This window comes from Rhinocladiella mackenziei (genome assembly GCF_000835555.1).
Source record: "Rhinocladiella mackenziei CBS 650.93 unplaced genomic scaffold supercont1.5, whole genome shotgun sequence".
In the NCBI taxonomy this organism is placed as follows: Eukaryota; Fungi; Ascomycota; class Eurotiomycetes; order Chaetothyriales; family Herpotrichiellaceae; genus Rhinocladiella; species Rhinocladiella mackenziei.
The window spans coordinates 2673363-2694860 of record NW_013550600.1 but is presented as its reverse complement, the minus strand read 5'-3'; the positions used below and the strand labels follow the sequence as shown (position 1 = coordinate 2694860).

Sequence of the window (21498 nt, the reverse complement as noted above, 5' to 3'; positions counted from 1 at the left end):
AGGATCGGGGATCAAGAAAAGTCGAGGGAGGCATGAGAATGGATTTGCGGGAGTGGTGAAGTCGCGACTTGGCCCAGGCCCGCGTCATCGCAGCCGAGTAAAAAGTGCGACGCGTCTCGCTTAAACTTTTGTTGACGCGCAGAGCGCCATCAATCCATTACCGTCTCAATTGATCTCTGTCCGCTGTGTAGAACTGAGTGCGACCATGGAAGAACCGGTTTCGACTTCGCGACAGGCAGTTCAAGTGTTCAAACCAGACGCTGGTCCATCCACTAAAGAGCCACTTCTGTCTTCATCACCGGGGTTTGGCACACCGGCATACCCAATTGTTAGTCGACCACCAGGTATAAAACAGGCATTTGCGCCGCCACTGAACACTACGACGAACAATGTTCCTACTGTTCTACCGATCCTCCTTCCACCTCAGACCCTTCGACCCGTTGCATTTAGAACCCTCACGAAGAAACATAACTTGACCCTGACCTCGTCAGGACTGGGCCTCCTCTCCACGTTTGTTGGCAAATTTTGTGGCAGCGGATGGCGGGAAGAGGGCCTTGCAGAACGCGTTCTTGATGAGATCGCAAAGCAATGGAAGAGGAACGGAGGCGGGCTCATTGTCGAAGATGGGCCGGAGAAGAAATTGTCCCGTATTCTCAAGACTTTGGAACCATGCATGTTTGACGGGCGACTGGACACGGGGATGCTGTCTCGCCGTAACGGCTCGGTGGCGAGTCCGAACCGATCACGGACCGGCTCATTTAGTAGTCGGCCTGAAGCAAGCAGAGACCACCATCAGACGAGTCTAGGGGTCCCAGGCCTCGACGCGGAAGAAAATGGCGACATGGGCGAGGATAATGCGGCAGAAATACAACTTGATGCGCGCTCATACCTAAAGGTGATTTCTGCATTTGAGCAGCCCCGTCTCATATACTCGACGTCCAAGAAAACTCTGGAGCATATGTCTGGATCCGCAAGCCTGCTTCCTCCTATCCAACACAAGATATCAATGTTCAAGAACCGATACAACCTAGTCCACCAGCGGCTAATGAGAAACGAATCCTTTCAGTCGCCGGCATTCTCAATTACTACACGGCCACCGAGCTTGATGCATTCCGGGAGCAGTGTAACAACTCTCCAACAAGCATATAAAATTACTCCCATTTCCAACCTCCTGGGCCGATCAGGGTCACCCCATCTCCTCCTCGGCATGCTCGTCCATTCAGCAGCAGGTGACCTTGCCTTGACAGATCTTTCGGGGAGCGTGGTTCTTGATATATCAACCACCCGCCCGGTCCCCGAGGATGGAGCATGGTTCTGTCCAGGAATGATTGTCCTGGTCGAGGGAATATATGAAGAAGATGGCTCTCACAGTTCGAATCTTGGTCCGGCCGCAGGTGTGGGCGGCCAGATCAAAGGCCATTTCCTCGCCGACACCATGGCTGGGCCTCCTGCAGAACGGCGTGGACTCACCATCGGGTTATCGGATGGGCAAGACTCAGAAAAGGCGCGTACAAACGTTGGGGCCGGTTTCGGCTGGATTGACTTCCTGGGCGTAGGAAGTGAAAAGGCAGTCGGCTCCCAAATGCGACGAATTCGGAGACGTCTTTTTGGACCACCAGCCTCCCTGCACGATATAGACGAAGAGGAATCTCAGCCTCCACGGACCAAAATCGCCATACTGGGAGAATGCAATCTCGACAGCCCCCGGACCCTTGAGGCTATCCGTGCGATTCTATCCTCGTACAGCAACTCCAGCCCGGATGCTTCTGACCTCCCGCTTTCCATGGTAATGATGGGGAACTTTGTCTCGGCAGCCTGTATGGCTGGCTCTACCAAAGGTGGTGGAAGCGTGGAGTATAAAGAACATTTCGATGCTCTGGCCTCCGTGCTTTCAGAGTTCCCCTCTCTGTTGTCCAATATAACATTTGTCTTCGTCCCGGGCGACAACGATCCATGGGCAAGTTCATTCTCGGCTGGCGGCGCATGTGTACTTCCTCGGCAGGGAGTTCCAGAGTTATTCACCTCGAGGATTCGAAGAGCTATGGTGACGGCAAACGCAGAGAGCAGAAGAGGCGACAAGAACGTGCCCGCTGGAGAGGCGATCTGGGCTACCAACCCAGCGAGATTGAGTCTGTTTGGGCCATTGGAGGAGATCGTCCTGTTCCGAGATGATATCGCAAGTCGGTTCAGGAGACAAGCCATCACCTTTTCCAAACCTGAAGGCGACGATGTCGGTGGAGACGAGCGGATGGGAACGCGACCCACAGCGCCAGAATGCCCGAACACTGACGGCATGGAGCTCGACGATCACAGCAACACTACCGAATGTCTTGACAAAATGGTCCACGAGGCAACCTCACACCTCCCATCCGCTACGACTGCCACGACGAAACCTACCAGCCACACGACGCCAGCAGCGAGGAAACTGATCAAAACCCTTCTCGATCAATCTCACTTAGCGCCCTTCGCACATTCTATCAGACCTGTGTTTTGGGACCACGCGGCTGCGCTGTCCCTGTACCCGCTACCCTCGGCGTTGGTGCTCGCGGACTCGGAAATGCCATTATTTGCCATCACATATGAGGGATGCCATGTGATGAATCCAGGAAGGGTGGTCGATGAGTTGGGAAATAGTCGACGTGCGGCGCGCGGGACCGGCATGGGCAGATGGATTGAGTTTGATGTTAAGAAAGGGAGGGGCGAGGCGAGGGAGGTGAGGTTCTGAGGCGGGATTGGACTAGGAGAGGGAGATATTGCATGATAGGGAAGGGATATCTGAAGGAATGACCGTGACGACGAACAGGCGTTTTTAATTGCGGCTTCACCTTGAAATCGCCAGCCAAGACACACACACATTTGGTTCCGGTAACATCTTAGATCTTACGATACGATACAGTCACCGCAGTAACCGATAATAGCGGCAACTCATCGTCACGTGCTTTAGAGGTGTTTTCGACGAATCATGCCCTCATTCTCAGCATCAACGTTTGTGTTCCCGTTCACAAACGGCTCCACAGAATTTGTATTCTGGGCCATATGAATCACACAAAGTCTGCATAAGGTGGATTTGTGCTCAGGTGGATCTCTACCATTGGAAAGATGGAGAAGGTGCTGGTTGAGTTTGACCAGCGGTTTGAGCAGTTCAGGGAGCTTGATGTTGATCGCAACAAGTTAACGAAGGGAAGTCTGGTCGAACCTTGAGATTCAGCTTTTCTGATGACACCCAGGATGTCTTGGTTCAATTGAGAGAAGTTGTGGACAAGTTACAGCAAACCGAGATGGACCTTCAGGCTGAGCAGAATATGCGGAGATCTCTGCAGCAGAAAACTCGGAATCTGGAAGGCCAAATTAAAGCAATGGTACCATTATTTTTTTTTTTTTTTTTTTTTTTTTTTGATGCTGTGGTTCTGTAACTCACTCTGTCAAAGGAAAAAAGATCATTCGCAGTTGTCATTATCGACGCAGATGCAGATTCATACATGGTGAGGTTTTCTTGAGTCCCGAGTTACTCTGACCTAACGGGACAATTTGGTAACTAGTTTCGTACTACATTTCTTGACATGGGCGGAGAGTATGCGGCAGATGAGTTGCGGAAGACAACACGGGAACACTTGAGCAGTATCATGGATAATTCAGATCAGCTCGACATCGTTGTAAAGGCGTTCGCTAGTTTGGACGCTGTGTCGTCTACGCTCATCAGAGATGGCAAGATTCGTGACGAGAGACATTTCAGGAAGGTTGTTGCCGACTTTAACAGCAGATCGCCTTTTTTTGACTTCCTTGACGTGGGTCCGGGTCGAGAAAGAGCGGATCAAAAGATACGAGGTGCGTTTTACGCTAATGGTACGTTGCTGTGTCGTGGTCCGACTAACTTTATATGCGCTATTTCAGAAAGTCTGAAGTTTTATGTCGATACACCACAGTGCAAGCACATCTTATTGGCTTGTTGCCATGACGCGGGTTATGCCCCATTTTTGGGACAGTTGGTCGGAGACTCGTGCGTCTTCGAGCGAGTGACATTAATTGAAGGCGATTTTGTTGCTCCTGCCTTCAAACAGCTGAATTTCAAGACAACAAGTTTTCCCTCTGTTTTTATGGCTCCGGATTCGATTAACGGGCCAGGGCAAAATACGAAGAAGTTCACGATTGAAGTGCCTTCGCAGCAGATGGACAAGTTGGCATCTGGCGTGGTAAATTCGTCGGGTTACCGTGTGGATATTCCCCTCAGTGTGGATGAGAACTTACTAAAGAGAATCAAAAGCCTCAATCTTTGTCACTGGCTTTTCCTGCGCGGCGAGTGCAGGGGATGCTCGAGAAATCACGCGCATCCCCCACTGACAGACCCTGAATTTGACGCTTTATGGCTTCTCGCGCGCCAAGGATTTTGCAACAAGGCTAAACAGAGTCGATGCGACGACATAAAGTGCATCTATGGCCATGGCCATGGCCACGGCCAGTAAGAACAGAGGAGTCGGCGGAGGAAATGGGATTTCGTTCCCGTGTTAAAGAGAATCTCCTTGTTGAAGTTGGAGCTGGGGGTATCTTCGCGTTGAAGAGGGGAGTACGTATATTCGTGTTGAAGAGAATCTTTTCTTGCTGGAAAAAGGGGAGAAAGAATCGATAGTATTGATCCAAGTTGTTGCCGCTATTAGTTAAGGCCACCACTCACGGTGTTTCGGGATTGAAGTTATCTGTCACATACTGTCAGATACAGCATGTGATCAAAACATACGGTCTCGCGATTGGCTCTCATTGAGATCCGATTAATTTGTGTATATGTAAAACGTGAAGCGGCAATTGAAAACGCCTATAGATCTGGTATGTAGACACCCAGTTTTGTTCTTTGCCAAGGTTGATTGGCGTATGGTGTGGTCATAGCATTTGCATTGCGCTGCATCGGATGGGAGCAGGATAGCAGAGTAACGGAAAATATAATGTCAAAAATGGTGGCAACGATGAAAGGTGCCGCAACACGTTACTTCGCGTATGAGAAAGTTCCAGGCCGGATGCCAGAGAACCTTACACCCAGAAATTGACAATTTTCCACCAGCACCTTTGCTTTGGACTCTGACAATGCTCGTACCAGACGCTCATCGCCCGTCAACCAATGCACTTCAGCATTTCCGCCTCCACACCAAGGCCACAGGACAAATACATCTAATACTCGACACTCAGCCGCTCGAGCCGCTTCATGGCTGCGTCAATGACAGCGCCCTCGCGCTCGACCATAGCCATGACGTCGGCGATTCGTTCTTTCTGAAGACGGCTGGAAACGCCGAAGGGCGAAGAGGCACTAGTTTTAGATGCTGACATCGAACTGGACATGGAGGCAGACATTGTGGATGAGGACAACGTCGACTCGCCGCGCTCAATCCTGGTTTGTTGCTGTTGTTTCTCAAGACGGCGGCTTTCGTCGACCAAGTCACGTGCCAGTTGTTCCACCTGCATCCATTAGGACGGAGAAACATATGGCGAAAACGGAAGGGAAACGTACCGTCTCGAACCTCTTACCCAGATTTGCATTTGGTTCACTCGGCTCTGCGCCTTGCACGTCACTAACTCCGACATTCTTGCCCAAGAACCCTATCTCTTCGATCCAAGCCATCTCTTTGGAACTCAGTTCCCTCTTGGCTGATCCCACACGTCCGACTTTTCGCCTTAATGCTTCATATCGCGCTACCAACTTCGCCTGGCGCTCTTGGGCATGCCTGATCCTCGTCTCCTGGGACATCTTCTCTTTGACATCGCCATCCTCATCATCCTCGCCACTCGATTGGATATGTTGTAAACGCTGAGCCAATTCGCTCATCTGCTTGACTTGATCGCGGAGCTCTTCTCTCAAACGCTCGCAACGTCGGAAGAGCTCTGCTGCAGCTTTTTCCAGTTCTGACGACTGAACGCTAATGGTACGATGAGCAAATGTCATGATTTCCAGCATTGCCGGACTCAGGCGCATAGGCCGCTCGATGATCGCTCTCTTGAGATTGGGTGGGAGACGTTGACGCATATGTTCGAGGGGATAGAGATGGTTGGCATAAAAGATCTTGGACGGGACATATGGTGATCTAGTGGGAAGGGTCTCGAGATTACTGGGGTCCTCTTGCGCTGGTATTCGGGCAATACGGCTAGGGGATGCAGAGGTCAGCTCTGGTGACGACGGTGCAATCGTAGATGCTTGGAGGTGGCCCTGGTCAAAGAAGACAGAATAGGCTGAGGAGGGAGTCGTGGTCAAGATGAAATATCCCACCGACATATCGTCCACGACGGTAGGAGCGGAGAGGATCTCTGTCGGTTCGCCCACTTCGAGAAGTTTGTTGCTCAGACAGGCTTGGCTCTGACAGGTAGTTTCCAAACGGGTCTTTAAGCCAGGATCAATTGGTTCCGTTCCTGTCAACTCAGCTGCTAATCGGCTAATCCAGTCGTTGAGAGAGAAAGAGTAAACCTGCTTTGGGGTGCTGAAAAACAGGCTATAACTGTGCACAATATCTCCAGTGAAGACGGGCCAATTGGTTGCTGAATTTGTCGTCGGGTCGTCAAGAGAAAATGTCTCGATCCAGGTCAATTGCTTTGGGTCAGAAGACGGAACGCCGAACGCGCTTTTGCCCTTCTTGGGAAGCCATTGTCCTGAGACTCCATCGAGATCAATTGCGAACCAAAGCTCGTTTTCGGTGGTTGCCACACAAATGGTCGTGAAAGGAACACCAGGAAACATGGCGAAGCTGAAGTCGTCATATTCATCTTCTTCAGCCATTAAGTCTTCTTCGTTGAGCATTAGAGGGAATACGTGAATGTCAGAAATCTCAATATCACGCTCGTCATCGTCGGGCTGAATCGCAAACGGTCCTTGAAGGCGAGGAATGGCACTGGGGTTCTGAGGCCTCAGTCGAGCCTCAAACTCTCCAAGGGTATCCGTTGATTCTAGAAGCAGTGGCTCGTCATTATCGATCTCTTGAACCCATTCATATTGCTGGTCAACCGCTCGTCGTTCGTCCAGGTCTGCTTCCTCTTCAGCAATCGAAGCCATACAAGACACGGCAGTGGTGGAGAGAGAAGGAATCGTTGTCGACGTGGGTTTCCACGTGGATGGCAGCAATGGACACAGAGCGTAGATGTCTCCATGTCTCATTGCCGTCCAAAGCGTCATGCTCGCCCACGCATCTTCTTCGTCTCTTCCTCGGCCTCCAAAGCATGCAGAAGACACTTCCATGTCAAAATCATCGACTGAAAATCCCCGGGTCTTTCCAAATCCCGACGGTTCAAAATCTTGGTCGCATGACACACCGTCGGCCAGCTTCCGAAGATCAATGGCGAGTGCCGGACGCTCGAACGACCATTTGTTGGAGCGGTCTAGTTCCCATACTCGCACGGCTGCCTCTGTCGTGACAGTAACAATGCAATCCGTGGACGGAGTAGCAGAGGCCAACGGATGCCAGAGCACAGACGCGAGAGGAGACTCAGGAATGACATGGATGGTAGGACCAAGATGGTATGTCTTGAGCTTCAGTGGGGAGCGGTCATGATCTCTGAGCCGGGATGGTGGTGGTAGGACTGCTATGTGCACTGTATGCTCCGTACAGATGGCCAGAAACGTTCCCGAGGGAGATACAACGATCTGGCGGATTTGATAGTAAATCGACACATCGAGAGTCTGTCTTGGTCAGTGATATCCCCACGTCGAGGTGCCGCGGACGTACTCGGTAGACATTCTTTTCCGCCGAATCGGACTCTCCCCCTCGTGAAAGACCGAAGCGATTGCTACCGCATGGTTTGTTCTCTTCCCATTCATCTCTGACCGTGGCGAGATCCGCCCATCTGATCTTGTTCCCGACGACGGCGAATATTTCGGTCCCTCTGCTCGCAACAAGTCTTCTGGGCCCCTGGTAATCATTTGACGGAGGCGAACCAACGTAGGAAGAACGTTTCGAAGAGGAGGCGGGTGATTGAGGCGCTGGATCAGAAAATATCTTTGCGCCCGGGGCGGGTCGAGAAAGCCAGGGAGCAGTATGGCCGATGACTTTCGGCATCTTATGAAAAATTTTGGATCACTATGTGATCAGAGTAGGCTATTCATTTGAAAAGGGGAGGATTCAATGAGCTCGACGGGCGGTGGATTGGGGCGTTGAGTTGCTGAGTTGCCACCAAAGTTGACGTTGGTAGTTGGCTGGGCTTCTGAGAATCGCGTTTTTTGGTGACGCGCCCGCTTTTCATCATTTCTACCACCACCCTCGCTCCTTTCATCTTCACCGCAAACATTCCACATTGACATCCACGATGCAGACCGGCTCTACCATTGAAAGGCTGGACAAGCCCAGCACCTATTATTCCGCAAGAGTCTGCTCATCATTGGCGTTGACCGATCGAACCATGCTAATATTCGACGACAGAAGAAGCGCAAGTACGGACGAGATCAACCAGAGGATCGCGACGGAGCCGACAACAAAGCAGACGAGGTAGATCTTCTGAAAGATGCCACTACTCTCTATGTGGGCAACTTGTGCGCCTTCCCACCGACGCCTCGAGACGGCTTGAGCTGACTGTTTTACAGATCATTTTACACCACGGAAGAACAAATTCACGAGCTGTTCTCAAAGTACACCCCAGACCCCCTCCCCCCCCCCCTCCCTTCCTTCTGGCCTCTCGATTAATGAATCCTAGGTGTGGTGAAATCAAACGACTGATCATGGGCTTGGATCGGTTCCAGAAGACCCCTTGCGGGTTTTGCTTCGTCGAATATTATACACATCAAGAAGCGCTTGATTGTATGAAATATATCGGCGGAACGAAGCTCGATGAACGTGTCATCCGGACCGATCTCGATGCTGGATTCCAAGAAGGAAGACAATATGGTCGCGGCAAATCAGGCGGACAGGTCAGAGATGAATACCGGGACGAATTTGATCCCGGAAGAGGAGGCTACGGTCGTGCAATCGACGCAGAGAGAAGAAGGGAAGAGGAAGAATACGGAATTGGGAGATGATCAGCCCGACGGTGCAAAATGTCCAACCGCCGTCAGCCCGAACCCCAAGCATCATCTGAGCATTGTTATGCCTCGCGCGACAGCCTTCTTCACCGAGCTCTAGTTCCATTTCCGACCACATCAAGGACCTGCCTCAACCACCAAACGTGTATTCGTATATCAGAGGTCAACTCGGGGTGGAAGCTGGTCCCAAAGACATTGCCTTGCTGGACAGCAATGATATCGCCGACTTCCTCCCCAGCAGGCACTTCAACGCCCATTGCAGAAGCCTTCTTCAGCCGACCAGGTAGTGTGCCCATGATGTCGACATGAGAGCTCATCGCCATTCTCACTTGATCGTTTTTGGCAAGCTTGGAGGGCGCAACAACCGTTCCGGCAATTTGTTGCTCTCCTCTCTGCACGCCTTCGACATGGGGGAGGATCTTTTCGACAACCGGGGCGCGAATGAAAACTCCTGGAAAAGGGTGGTTGGAAAGTGAGCCCTCGGATTTTAAAAATGGCAGATCCAGGTCAGCCTGGAAACTTTCGACTTGTCTTCCGAAATGATTGCGATTGACTCGAACGTCCAAACCACCAATCAAGTCTTGACCACCTTTCTTGGTGGCATTCGCCGCTTCGGCGAGGAGAATCAGCCCTGCACATGTTCCCCAAGTCGGTTTGCGATCGACTCTGAGACAATGTTAGGGAATGTTCGATGGCAGGATCAGAACGAGATAGGGTTCACATACTTGACAAACTCCCTCAGTGGTTCCAGCAAGCCAGACTCAGCGGCGACAAGGGAGATGGTTGTGCTCTCGCCACCAGGAATAATCAACGCATCGCACGCAGCCAACTGACTCACGTTCCTGACCTCTGTAAATTCAAACGATGTAGTAATGTCCTGACTGTGCAGGTAATTGGCTGCCTTTTTGAGTAGAACCAAATGTTCAAGGAAAGCGCCTTGCAAGGCCAGCACGCCGACGGTGATTGTCATTGACACAACATATATGGGAGGGACGTGAAATGGAGATTTAATTCGGGACCCTGATATATCTGAACGTGGTTTGGGAAATTCCCAAAAAATTCTGCCACCGCCTGCGAAGGCTGCTGATGATTGGAAGAAGCAGTGCCATCCAACACCGAGTTGCCAGTTGATGCTCTCCGGTCAAATCAACGACCAGATGCCTAGAGGCATTCAGCCCCGTCAGCCTTGTGGAACTCGGACCTCGACCCATCAGCCTTCGGCGTTCTAAATTAAGCCACGCCGTCTCTCGTTGTTTGTCTTATCAAATACCTCATTCGAGGGGCTGAAGATCTTCAGATCTGCCTATAATGCAATCTTGACAGTGCTATGGAGCCCTCGATCAAGTTTGACGTTTGATCATATCTCCTCACCACGCATGAGCCGGTCCATTGTCTGAGGGTGGACATGACAAACACTCACTTTACATCTTTCAGAGGCAACTAATTAATTAAAAAGCCCCTGGGGAGGCCGAAGAGAGCATTTCTGATCCCGAATTCCTCCTTGTTCGCTTTCGAGATGGCATCTCCGCCTCGCTCGCAATACATGACCACTATAGACCGCTATTACATCGATACCCGACCGCTCGTCCCGTCCCCTTCCAATCCAAAATCACGACATTCGCTCCCTTTACTCTCGACCCTGCAGTTCTCCGACCAAGAAGCCGTCACTCGCTTCATCCGCCCCGCCGACAGATTTATGTCCCTAGCCAGCGCACTGTTGAAATATTACTTCATCCACCGCCGGGCGAAGATTCCCTGGTCCGAAGTGCACATCTCACGAACTCCACATCCCCATCGACGGCCGTTCTGGGAACCGCCGGAGGACTGGGAAGGCCAAGACGAGAGCTATCCTGGCGGAAAGCAGAAGATAAAAGGACTGGAATTCAATGTCTCCCATCAAGCCGGCCTCGTCGCCATCATCGGTTGCAGTACTCCCACGCCACAGCTGCCCAATTCACACGCTGACTCTCTCGCGCCTAACCTTCCCGAATCGCTCGACCATATGGATCTAACAGGCCACCATACACTGAGCCTGCCGTCGGAACTGATTAGGCTTGGCGTCGACATTGCCTGCACGAACGAAGACAAGCGCACGCCTAAAGATCTGACGACCCAAGCCAAGTTCGACGAATGGGTAGACATTTTTGCGGAGATGTTCTCGGACCGTGAACGGCGGAATATGCGCGTGGCGCCGATCCACGTCCCCGTCGTCGAGAGGGAGGAAGGTGACGGGCCCGGCAGCGATGGCGACGACTCGCCGACAGACCACGTTAACAGCGTCCAGCGTGACCGCGAGGCGAAGATCATACAGCTTAAGCTCCGCCGCTTCTACGCGTACTGGGGTCTCAAGGAAGCCTATATCAAAATGGTCGGCGAAGGTCTGCTGGCCAGTTGGTTACGGGAGTTGGAGTTCCTTGATGTCGTGGCGCCGCCGGTGCCAGCCCAGCATGCCAATCACACGCACACGCACAATCACAAAAACAACTCCAGTTCTGGCTTCAGTGTTGTGAGTCCCGAAACTGAAATAGAAAAATGGTCACCGCCGTCCAAGGCGGAGAAGAGAATGACAACACTGCTCCGTGGCCGGAAAGTTGAGGATGTGGACATCGAGCTGGTCGCGTACGACGCGGATTTCATGGTTGCGACGGCCATGCGGGGCGTGCGAGAAGCCGAGCCTGACTCTTCCTCGACGGTCGGAGAAAGCACATCACGCAGGCGGTGGCTGAAACTCGACATCGAGAAAGATGTACGGCCGTGTGCAGAGGGAAGATGTCGGTGTTTGGGATGAACCATAAGCGATCGTGATGAGCGAAACTCTATTCGACAGATGTCGCCTACGGTGAATAGGATATAAAATACAACTTGTAACACCAAGTGATGATATGCTCGAGACAGTTCAGCCTGTCTTGAAGTCCAAGACGGAAGCAGGAGGCAGGGGATACATGGCGCACGACAAATATAGACATAGCTGAGATTGGACTACAAATTTGCTTGACAAACATTATATTCCGGGCTTGTTTTGTATTTGCTTGACTCGCTATCTAGCTTTCTATTGAGAAAACTTTCCTATCAGACGAACGTCCCGTTTGGCCCTTGATTCAGAATTCTTCGCACCAGCCTTTCCCCCGCACCTAATCCGCTCTTTCGACATCAAGCGTCAAGCAGCCATGATGAGCTCGACCTTGGTAAGCGCCGCAAAGTCCTTAGGACTCAATTCGTCCTTCTTGATTTCCTCACCGAGCAAATACAACTCGTCCAAAAACGCCGGAATGAAACTGCCGGGCCCTCTACAATCAGCTCTGGCCTCTGCACGCTCGGCTGCAATCTCAAAGTGTAGAACTCCCGACAGTGCAGCGAGAAGCTTATCTTCTCGGTGCAAAGCGAGGTAGCTGGCCACCACAGCCCCTAAAGCACAGCCCGAACCTGTGATTTTCCCGAGCAGAGGCGACCCATTGCTAATTGTCACGGTGCGCGCCCCGTCGGAAAGATAGTCCGTCTTGCCCGTCATGAGAACGACGCAATTTTCGCGCTGTGCAAGGGTTTGGACGAGTTGAGCTTTTTCATCTGCCGAGGAGACGGAGGGGCCCGACTCTACACCCCTTTGCTGCGTGGTGGACGTGCCAGCTACAGAGCCGATTTCGCCTTCGTTTCCTTTGATAACACTGAAGAAGCCTGAGGAGAGGAGCTTTTTCACAGTATCCCGACGGAAAGCCGTTGCGCCACCACCAACAGGGTCGAACACAATGGGCGCCCCGGCCGCATTATATGCTTTCATTCCGGCAATGAAGGCGTTGACCTTGTCTGCCGTTGCAGTGCCCATGTTGATCACAAGGGTGCCGCCGAGTTGAGCCAAGTCAGAGGCTTCTGCGCCGTTCTCGGACATGATGGGTGACGAGCCAGAAGCCAGACAAACATTCGCGACAAAGTTCTGAACGACCGTGTTCGTCATATTGTGACAGATCACCGAGGATGAAAAATGTGATTTGATGATGCTGGGAATTTGAACCTTCAGGCTTTCCAGGTCGGTAACAGGCGTCTCGCTTGGCGGAACGGCGGTGTAATATGTCTCGGGGGTCGACTTGATTAAGTCGAGCAATGTCCTGGCCGATGATTGAGGATCAGTGGATGCCATGATGGCACTCACAACGGCAACACCATTGAGTCGGTTGGAACCATATGCAGATTGATGCAACACTCGCTGGACGTTGGAAGCGTTTATACTTCCGATTGCCACACAAGGAACCGATTTCTCTGTTCCTGTTGAGCAAGAAGACAGAATTTGCCGAAGGCCCCGAGTGCCAATAATTGATTTTGTGTCGGTCTTTGTTGGGGTGGCGAAGGTCGTGCCAATTCCCAGATAATTGGCACCGTCTTGGATGGCTTTCGCAGCTTCGTCCACTGACGAGGCTGTAACTCCTATGATCGCATCAGGTCCCAGAATTTTTCTGGCCTGGGCACAATCCATGTCATCTTGGCCAATGTGAACACCTTCGGCCCCCACGGCCATACATACATCAAGCCGATCATTGATCAAGAGAGGGATGTTGTTTTTTTGAGTCACATTGTGAAGTTTGGTGGCAACATCAATCATTAGCCTGGTATCGGCATGTTTGTCTCGATATTGGACTATGCTAACTCCGCCTTGGATAGCCTGGTCAACGACCTGGACCAGGTCTTTCCCCCCGAGGATTGCAGGTGTAGAGTCGGTGACGAGGTACAAGGACCAATCTATCGGGGGTATGGACGTTGAAGCCGGTAACATTGTTGGACTGGTTTTGTCGGGCTTATGAACAGAATGATAAACGGAAAGGCTGCTTGCCAATCATTTCAGAATCTGTGTCAGAGCTGAATCCTCCTATTTTATTTGTTCTCTTCGAGAAAGATGAATCAACGATTCTTTGAAAAAGTAGTACGGATTGAAACACGCAAAGAAGATTTCCGTTCGCAACATGGGCGCCGAGGAATGAATCCGTTCGAGAAAAATAAAAATCCACGACCAAGCCTGATTGTGTCATCGACGAATTTGCTGAGACAAGCAAAGCTTGGACGTACGGAAGGGAAACAAGACACTGGGCCTTTGAATGCAAGGAATTCGGGTTAGCATCACTCTGAAGTGGCCAATGGACCTACCGATTGGGAAGATAGTGAAATAATCACATTCAGGTCGTGACCGAAACGAATCTTTACTCTCAACCACCAGCTGACAGGAGTGAGATGCAAACGGTTGGAGCTGCGAGTAGGTGCCCTTCCGCTTCGACTCCAGGGCACGAAATCAAAAGCAAAGAGGACACAGAATCAGAGAGGACGCAAGAGACTCGGCGAATACATTCATTTCTCATTCTAACATTGCTACACTCACGACCATCACCTCGGCCTTTTCGCTCTCGCTCTCGCTCATTAAGAGTGAACTCAATTAATTTTTTTTCTTTTTCCTCCACCCGGCAATCCTGAGAGGGAGCCCAGTCAACCACCACAGCCAACTCACTGCTTTGTCCGGCCTCCACTGACAAATTGCAAGCTAATTAGCGCAGGTTGCCAGGCACCAAACCAAACTCAAAATCCGGTTCGCCTTTTTGTCTTTTGCCTCCCTCTGGATCTTTTTCTTCCTCTCATCATCACTTCCAAAGCCAACAAACAAAACGAGAATTCCCCTGTTCCATCAGGCATTCTCATCATCTTCATCACAACGACAGAACCTATTGACTGCTGTTCCACTGCTTCAACCTTCCAACGCGACAGGTCCTCTGTTTCCCATCCTCACACAACCCTACCGAAATCCCAAGTCCTCGAATCCAGTGCAGCCTCGATTGTTCATGTATCGGGCAGTCTTTCACTCTTCCAAAACCAAAACCAAGCAAAAGCTGGACATATTTCCGGCCCGCAAAGATCCTTGTAGTCCTGCGAGATCATCTTATGGTTGATACGACTTCCCGCGGCAATCCTTCATGTTATATCTCGCAACCCAGTGGTGATATCCACGCATGTCTGGCCTCTCTGAAAGAATCGTTCACACGCCGTTGTTCTCTGCTACCGTCTAAGATATCAAGACCTTGGTTCATTCTCTCCAAATTCATCCCAGTTGAATAACTATCCCTCAAAATGGCTACGATCAACATTCGTCGGGATGTTACCGATCCCTTCTATCGCTACAAGATGGAGCGATTGCAGTCCAAGATTGAAGGAAAAGGCAACGGAATCAAGTAAAGCACATGAACCCATCTGTTTATGTGCACGCTAACCATTCCGATAGAACCGTTGTCGCCAACCTTCCCAGCGTCTCGGCTTCCCTGGCCCGTCCGCCAGCCTATGTCATCAAATACTTCGGGTTCGAACTTGGTGCTCAAACGAACACCAATCCGAAGGACGACCGCTGGATCATCAACGGGGCCCATGAAGCATCCAAACTGCAAGATTCCTTGGACGGCTTCATCTCCAAGTTTGTTCTCTGCAAAGCGTGCAAGAACCCCGAGACCGAAATCAATATCAAGGATGGACGCATCTTGTTGGACTGCAAAGCATGTGGTCAACGAACCCAAGTCGACTTGCGCCACAAACTGAGCGGATTTATTCTCAAGAATGAGCCAAAGGGTGGAAAGAAGGTCAAAAAGGAGAAGATGTCTCGACGTGACAGGGCCAAGGCCGAGAGCCAGGAGAATGGATCTATGAATGGCGGCAGTCCTCATGAATCCAATTCCGATAAAGGAGATGCGGAGGATGGTGACGTGGAAATTGCGGCCGGCAGCGACGACGAGTTTACCAAACAGATCAATGCCGATGCCAAGGTGATTGAAAACAAGACCAATGGAGAAATCAAGGATGAGGAATGGGCTGTCGATACTTCCGCTGAAGCCGTCGCCGCTCGTGCCAAAGAACTTCCGTCCGACCTCAAGCGATCTCTCGCCTTTGATGATGACGAGGATGGCGAGGAGAATGGCGCCGCCAATGTCTACGACCAGCTCGGAACCTGGATTATCGATGAAACCAAAGCCAAGGGCGGTATCAGCAAGGTCGACGATGTCGATATCTATAAGAAGGCCAAAGAATTGGGCATCGAATCTAAACACAAGACGCTCACGGTGTTGGCTCAGACCATCTTCGACGAGAACATTGTCAAACAGATCCCAGCCCGGGCCAGCATGCTCAAGACCATGATTGGCGAGTCCGAAAAACACCAGAAAGCCTTCCTTGGTGGCACTGAGCGTTTCGTTGGAAACGATCATCCCCAGCTCATCCCTCAAGTCCCCGCCATTCTCATGGGCTATTACCAAAATGATCTTGTCAGCGAGGAGGTTGCCAAAGCTTGGGGTCAAAAAGCCAGCAAGAAATATGTCGACCTGAGCACCAGCCGAAAGGTTCGCAAAGCTGCCGAAAAGTTCTTGCAATGGCTGGAAGAGGCTGAAAGCGACGACGAGAGTGAAGAAGGATAGACTTGGTTCTCTCATTCCGGACCTCTTGGGCATCATCTTTTCCATCTTCAGGTCGAAAGTCTCGGCATTGCCTGCCACTCGTCCACACTCCACTCCCGGCACCACCAGTCATGTTTGAATTGCGTTTTGGTCACTCCTTTCCTGACAGGTCGACAGAAAAATAGATTGTTACCGCAGGCTCCCAAGTCTATACCTGTCTTTGCCAGTCCTTCCTGTATCTAGAGTCGCGAAATCATGAACCTTTTGCATCGGTTTGTCCTTTCCCATGATCTCTATTCCCTCCCCCTCTGTTCCACCTAACGCCACATTTCTGCTCCCAACTTCGTTCTCCAGTCCGGAAAAACAAATGGAAGATTTTCTGGCACTTGGTCGGGCAACTCATTCTGAATAATCTTGACCAGCTCCTCGAACACCAGTCTATATGCCGCAGGCGTGAAATGTAGCCCGTCCGACAACAGCTCCCCAAGCACTTGGTTCTGTGGTGCTGCTTTGCTCCCTATAAGGGCATCTGTTGAACCCTCCTTCCAACCTGCCTTGAGCATGAAGATTGTCCAAAGATCAAGAATGGGTAGGTTCAATTCTTGTCCGACCTCTCGACAGGCAGATGCATATTTCGCCGTTGTGGCGGCCTTTCTTTCGCCTGTTGCAAGCTGCCACTCGTCGACGGGAGCAGGCACTATCAAGACCACGTTTGTTTGGTGTAGCTTCACGCCTTCATAGTTGACTATATTTCTCAGATACTGTTTGTACTCCCCGATGGGGACGTGCTGCGGAGTCCCTGCGAGGCAGGCATCGTTTGCTCCGAAGAAAACTGTCATCAGTCGGATTCGAGGGACAACATCGGACGGAGGCACCGCGGGGAAGAATTGGAGTAGAGTGTCGTAACCGACGGGGGCCGTATATCCGCTAAATCCACGGATGAGGACATCTAGTCGCCTGGAATACCATTCGGACAGAGAGGAATGAAAGACATGGCTCGAACCCTGGGTAATGCTGTCGCCGAACAGAAGGAATTGAGGATATGTCTTGAGAGAAGACCCGACAGAGCGAGTAGACGCATTGAGATCGGGGAAATGAGACATTGTCTACAGTATGAATGGCAAAGGGGAGCAGGAGAACAGCAGAGGAAACCGTGCGAGAACACATGGAGCTATTCTATCATATATTGTATCTCGAGAACGCAGGGGCCTACCATTGTGTGGTTTTGTTTGCCCGTCCGCGTAAAGTCGTCGTCACTTCCTAGGGTTTGACGGCAAACCCCCCAAGAGCACCCCTTCTCATCTGGTAGATGTGAATGCCTGCCAGGTGCATATACCGAGCGAATCGCATAGTGCTGCAGATGTTATGCTCCTATCAATCCCTGCACCGGCTGCAAGACTCTGCACGGCATCGTCATTGGTGCTAACCATCTCATCGTTCCTTACGACTGATTGAAGATACATGTTGCAGCCGAGGTCACCACCAGCAGCCTATTCTCGCCCACTCTCCTGTACTCATCCGACTTATTACCAAAGCCAAGCAGCCAATGAAGACCTAAAATCCTGCCCAAAACCCACCAGAACTGGTAGCTTTGAGACTTGATACGACCGTCCCTTTTGCCCCTCCACGATATTCTCATATCGCTGACAATAGGGCGACATCATTCCAGCGTTCTGCGGTGCTGGCTTTGTCCTCTTCTTCGACTCCAACTCGAACGCGTTGCCGAAGTCAAAATCACCGAACTACCAGACCGTCGCTCACTGACTCGTCAGATGATATCGGATACTAACGGTTCACAGCCCGTTCCACCTGATCAACAACGCTTCGGACCATTTGCGTACCATTCATCTGTCCTGCAGACGACCTTGCCCGGCTGATATAGTCTCGGTCATTTCTGAATCACTGCTGACAATCTAAACATCCAGAGTCTCTTCTAGATCCTTTTGCTTTCCACGCCCCTCCACGAGCGTGTTGACGCCTCGTTCCATGGCCAGCTGATGACCTTCGCATGGCGGCGTCTGCCTGTACGAGACGTCGTTCCCGGCCCTACCTTCGTTCCGGCGTCTCTCTTGCCTCAAGATTTGAACAATCACAATGCCGAAGTCCTATGTCTCCTTTCAAGATCGGAGTGAACATGATGAAGTCGATTATTTCTCCTATCACACCTCCACCACTACCGCGTCCCCCCCAGAGACTCAACGCCGAGTGACCAATTCGCTGTCCACGAGCGAAGTGAGATCCCGACTGCCACCCTCCCTGATCATGACTCCTGGGTCAACCGAGACGAGTGCCCTTCTGGGAACAGGTCATGAGCCTGCGCGCCGGTACAATGAAAGCATGCCCGAGTCACCAAGGTCCCGGCAACTTTCAAGAGTAAATAGCTACAGTGGGAGTCTGCACAGGCGTCGATTTCATAGTGCCCGACCTTCTGGACAGACGAGTCCGATATGGACGCGGAGCTCTGGTCTAAGAACACCGAAGTTACAACAGTCAATTATGGGATCTATCTCGAGAGATGACCGGTTGTGGTACGATCAGTTTACCTCGACCGATTGGGTCCATGACAGTATTGCTGATGGATACCGAGTCCTGGAGTTGAGAAAAAGAAGGGGAGTTCGAGGACGTATTTGGCTGTTCTTCGATTCTGTTCAAGGATGGATTCTCGTTGCCCTCATTGGTGTCCTTATCGCCGGTATAGCATACTTTGTCGATGTGACCGAGTCATCCATCTTCGATCTCAAACGAGGCGTCTGTCGAGGGGCATGGTATCTCAGTCGAGCCGGTTGCTGTGCCGGAGAACGAACTTGCGAACGTTGGACGACCTGGTCGGGGCTCGTTCGTGCATCTCCTCTCAAAGAGTCGTCGATTGACTACCTGGCCTTTATCATCGGATCAGTGGCTCTGGCATGCTTGTCCTGTTTCCTCACCTTGTATTCCAAGACTGTGGTTCCGTCGCAAATCGCTTCCACCTTCGACGAGGATTTGGGCGCCATCAGAAGAGATGTCAACGAAGAGACGGATGAAGACAAGCCTGGCAGCGTTCGGCCTCTCACGTCGGACGAGATCCCTCCCAATATCTACTACTCGGCCGCTGGAAGCGGTGTTGCAGAATGCAGAGTTATCCTCAGCGGCTTTGTTCTCCACGGATACCTTGGTCTCCGAGTACTCATTATCAAGACCATCGCCCTCGTCTTGAGTGCGGCTTCGGGAATGAGCTTGGGCAAAGAAGGCCCCTACGTTCACATTGCCACGTGTGTCGGCAATATTGCTTGCAGATTGTTCTCCAAATACAACCTCAACGATGGTAAAAGAAGGGAAGTTCTATCAGCAAGTGCTGCGAGTGGCGTGGCGGTGGCATTTGGTTCACCATTGGGAGGAGTTCTTTTCAGTCTGGAAGAAGTCAGCTATTACTTTCCACCGAAGACATTATTTCGAACGTTCTTCTGCTGCATTGTCGCGGCACTATCATTGAAGTTCTTGAACCCCTACGGCACATCCAAAATTGTGCTGTTTGAAGTCCGTTATTTCACCGATTGGCGCTTCTTCGAACTTTTCAACTTTGCATTTCTCGGTTTCGCCGGAGGCCTCGCAGGCGCGCTCTTCATCAAAGCATCCCGATTTTGGGCCACTACGTTTCGTCGAATAAAAATCATCAAAAGTTATCCCATGCTCGAAGTGTTCCTGGTCGCACTCGTCACCGGTCTCATCGGCTTCTGGAATCGATACACTCGCCTGGCCGTTACAGAACTCCTCTTCGAACTGGCAAGTCCTTGCCACGAGCCATCGGACAATGGACTTTGCCCCAAGAAGGACGAGATTCTGCCAGTCATTGGTTATCTAAGTGTAGCTTTCGTCATCAAAGCATTTCTCACCATCATCACGTTTGGAATCAAAGTGCCCGCGGGCATCTATGTGCCTTCTATGGTCGTTGGCGGCTTGATGGGACGCATTGTTGGTCACCTGACCCAATACGTCGTGTTGAAGTTTCCCGATTTCTTCTTGTGGGGAGAATGTCAGAAATCTGGAGATATTGAAGCTTGTGTCACTCCTGGTGTGTACGCCTTGGTGGCTGCTGGTGCAACAATGTGTGGTGTCACCCGTTTATCGGTTACACTGGCGGTCATCCTATTCGAACTGACTGGAAGCCTGGACCATGTGTTGCCCTTTTCTCTGGGGGTGCTGTGTGCCAAGTGGACCGCAGATGCTGTCGAGCCATTAAGCATTTACGACCTATTGACAGACATGAATTCTTATCCGTTCTTAGACAACAAGAGCAGTCCAGTTTTCGACTCAGAACTCGGCGACATCACCCCACGATTTCGACGAGACAAAGTCATTGATATTACAATATCTCCATTGGTCAAGGCCAGTGATCTACGGGCGAAACTTCGACGATTACAATACCTTGGCGAGTTTGACGGCGGTTTGCCTATCCTTCGAGACAAAATCCTGGTGGGTCTTATTCCAGCTCCTGACCTAGAATTCGCCTTGGACAGAGTCGAAGATGAGGACAATGCGCTCTGTCTCCTCTCCACTATTAACCATGCACACAATACGCATAATCGTTACTGGGACGCGTTTGAAGAGACAGGGTACGATTCCGGTCGTGAATCCGATGGAGAAGATCCTGCAAGCTTGAATCCAGTAGATCTTACAGCATACATTGACCCCGCACCTGTTGCGTTGGATATGCATTCGCCCATGGACCTTGTGTACCAGTGTTTCGTGAAATTGGGGCTCAGGTACATTTGCGTGTTAAACGAGGGAGAGTTCAAGGGTATGGTGCACAAGAAGGCATTTGTTAGATACGTCAAGACCTTGGAACATCAAGGTCATCATCGTTGAGTGAAGAGAAGAATTTGGAAGGGGAGAGGAAAGCCTGCGGAAAAGTTGGAATTCATGACTTTCGAGTCATGATGCAGGGTGAGGTGGAAACGAATGGAAATTTAGCCTGCAGTGTGGTTCCCGTCTTTGTATTTGTTTTTTTTACTAACAGTGTGCCACAAATCCAACGCATCCTGAACGAGGAGGCACGCTCTTGAATGAGAAAGGAGATTCCGGGACGCAGAAGGTCAGAGAGACATTGAACATAACGCGACAGCCGCGGACAGT

The 21498-nt window shown here is 51.2% G+C and overlaps 10 protein-coding genes across 10 annotated transcripts; 6 read left to right on the top strand and 4 right to left on the bottom strand.

Moving 5' to 3' along the window:
- Positions 1-205: 205 nt before the first annotated feature.
- Z518_07457 (uncharacterized protein) lies at positions 206-2725 on the top strand (the record flags this gene model as incomplete). Its single annotated transcript, XM_013415586.1, has 1 exon — positions 206-2725. One exon carries the CDS (start codon positions 206-208, stop codon positions 2723-2725), a length of 2520 nt encoding a protein of 839 aa, XP_013271040.1.
- Positions 2726-3560: 835 nt separating this feature from the next.
- Positions 3561-4460, top strand: Z518_07456 (uncharacterized protein; the record flags this gene model as incomplete). Its single annotated transcript, XM_013415585.1, has 2 exons — positions 3561-3825; positions 3892-4460. The coding sequence occupies 2 exons, from the start codon at positions 3561-3563 to the stop codon at positions 4458-4460; spliced, it is 834 nt and encodes a 277-aa protein (XP_013271039.1).
- Positions 4461-5157: 697 nt separating this feature from the next.
- Positions 5158-8024, bottom strand: Z518_07455 (uncharacterized protein; the record flags this gene model as incomplete). The annotated part of the gene is made up of 3 exons (XM_013415584.1): positions 5158-5442; positions 5495-7648; positions 7695-8024. The coding sequence occupies 3 exons, from the start codon at positions 8022-8024 to the stop codon at positions 5158-5160; spliced, it is 2769 nt and encodes a 922-aa protein (XP_013271038.1).
- A 247-nt stretch (positions 8025-8271) lies between these two features.
- On the top strand, positions 8272-8977 carry Z518_07454 (uncharacterized protein; the record flags this gene model as incomplete). Its single annotated transcript, XM_013415583.1, has 4 exons — positions 8272-8331; positions 8385-8494; positions 8546-8590; positions 8656-8977. 4 exons carry the CDS (start codon positions 8272-8274, stop codon positions 8975-8977), a joined length of 537 nt encoding a protein of 178 aa, XP_013271037.1.
- An 89-nt stretch (positions 8978-9066) lies between these two features.
- Z518_07453 (pyridoxal 5'-phosphate synthase, glutaminase subunit Pdx2) lies at positions 9067-9950 on the bottom strand (the record flags this gene model as incomplete). The annotated part of the gene is made up of 2 exons (XM_013415582.1): positions 9067-9646; positions 9706-9950. 2 exons carry the CDS (start codon positions 9948-9950, stop codon positions 9067-9069), a joined length of 825 nt encoding a protein of 274 aa, XP_013271036.1.
- Positions 9951-10496: 546 nt separating this feature from the next.
- Z518_07452 (uncharacterized protein) lies at positions 10497-11768 on the top strand (the record flags this gene model as incomplete). The annotated part of the gene is made up of 1 exon (XM_013415581.1): positions 10497-11768. The coding sequence occupies one exon, from the start codon at positions 10497-10499 to the stop codon at positions 11766-11768; it is 1272 nt and encodes a 423-aa protein (XP_013271035.1).
- A 369-nt stretch (positions 11769-12137) lies between these two features.
- On the bottom strand, positions 12138-13742 carry Z518_07451 (hydroxyethylthiazole kinase; the record flags this gene model as incomplete). Its single annotated transcript, XM_013415580.1, has 1 exon — positions 12138-13742. One exon carries the CDS (start codon positions 13740-13742, stop codon positions 12138-12140), a length of 1605 nt encoding a protein of 534 aa, XP_013271034.1.
- Positions 13743-15079: 1337 nt separating this feature from the next.
- Z518_07450 (uncharacterized protein) lies at positions 15080-16407 on the top strand (the record flags this gene model as incomplete). The annotated part of the gene is made up of 2 exons (XM_013415579.1): positions 15080-15180; positions 15231-16407. The coding sequence occupies 2 exons, from the start codon at positions 15080-15082 to the stop codon at positions 16405-16407; spliced, it is 1278 nt and encodes a 425-aa protein (XP_013271033.1).
- Positions 16408-16703: 296 nt separating this feature from the next.
- On the bottom strand, positions 16704-17489 carry Z518_07449 (uncharacterized protein; the record flags this gene model as incomplete). The annotated part of the gene is made up of 1 exon (XM_013415578.1): positions 16704-17489. One exon carries the CDS (start codon positions 17487-17489, stop codon positions 16704-16706), a length of 786 nt encoding a protein of 261 aa, XP_013271032.1.
- A 991-nt stretch (positions 17490-18480) lies between these two features.
- On the top strand, positions 18481-21231 carry Z518_07448 (uncharacterized protein; the record flags this gene model as incomplete). Its single annotated transcript, XM_013415577.1, has 1 exon — positions 18481-21231. The coding sequence occupies one exon, from the start codon at positions 18481-18483 to the stop codon at positions 21229-21231; it is 2751 nt and encodes a 916-aa protein (XP_013271031.1).
- Between the last annotated feature and the right edge of the window lie 267 nt (positions 21232-21498).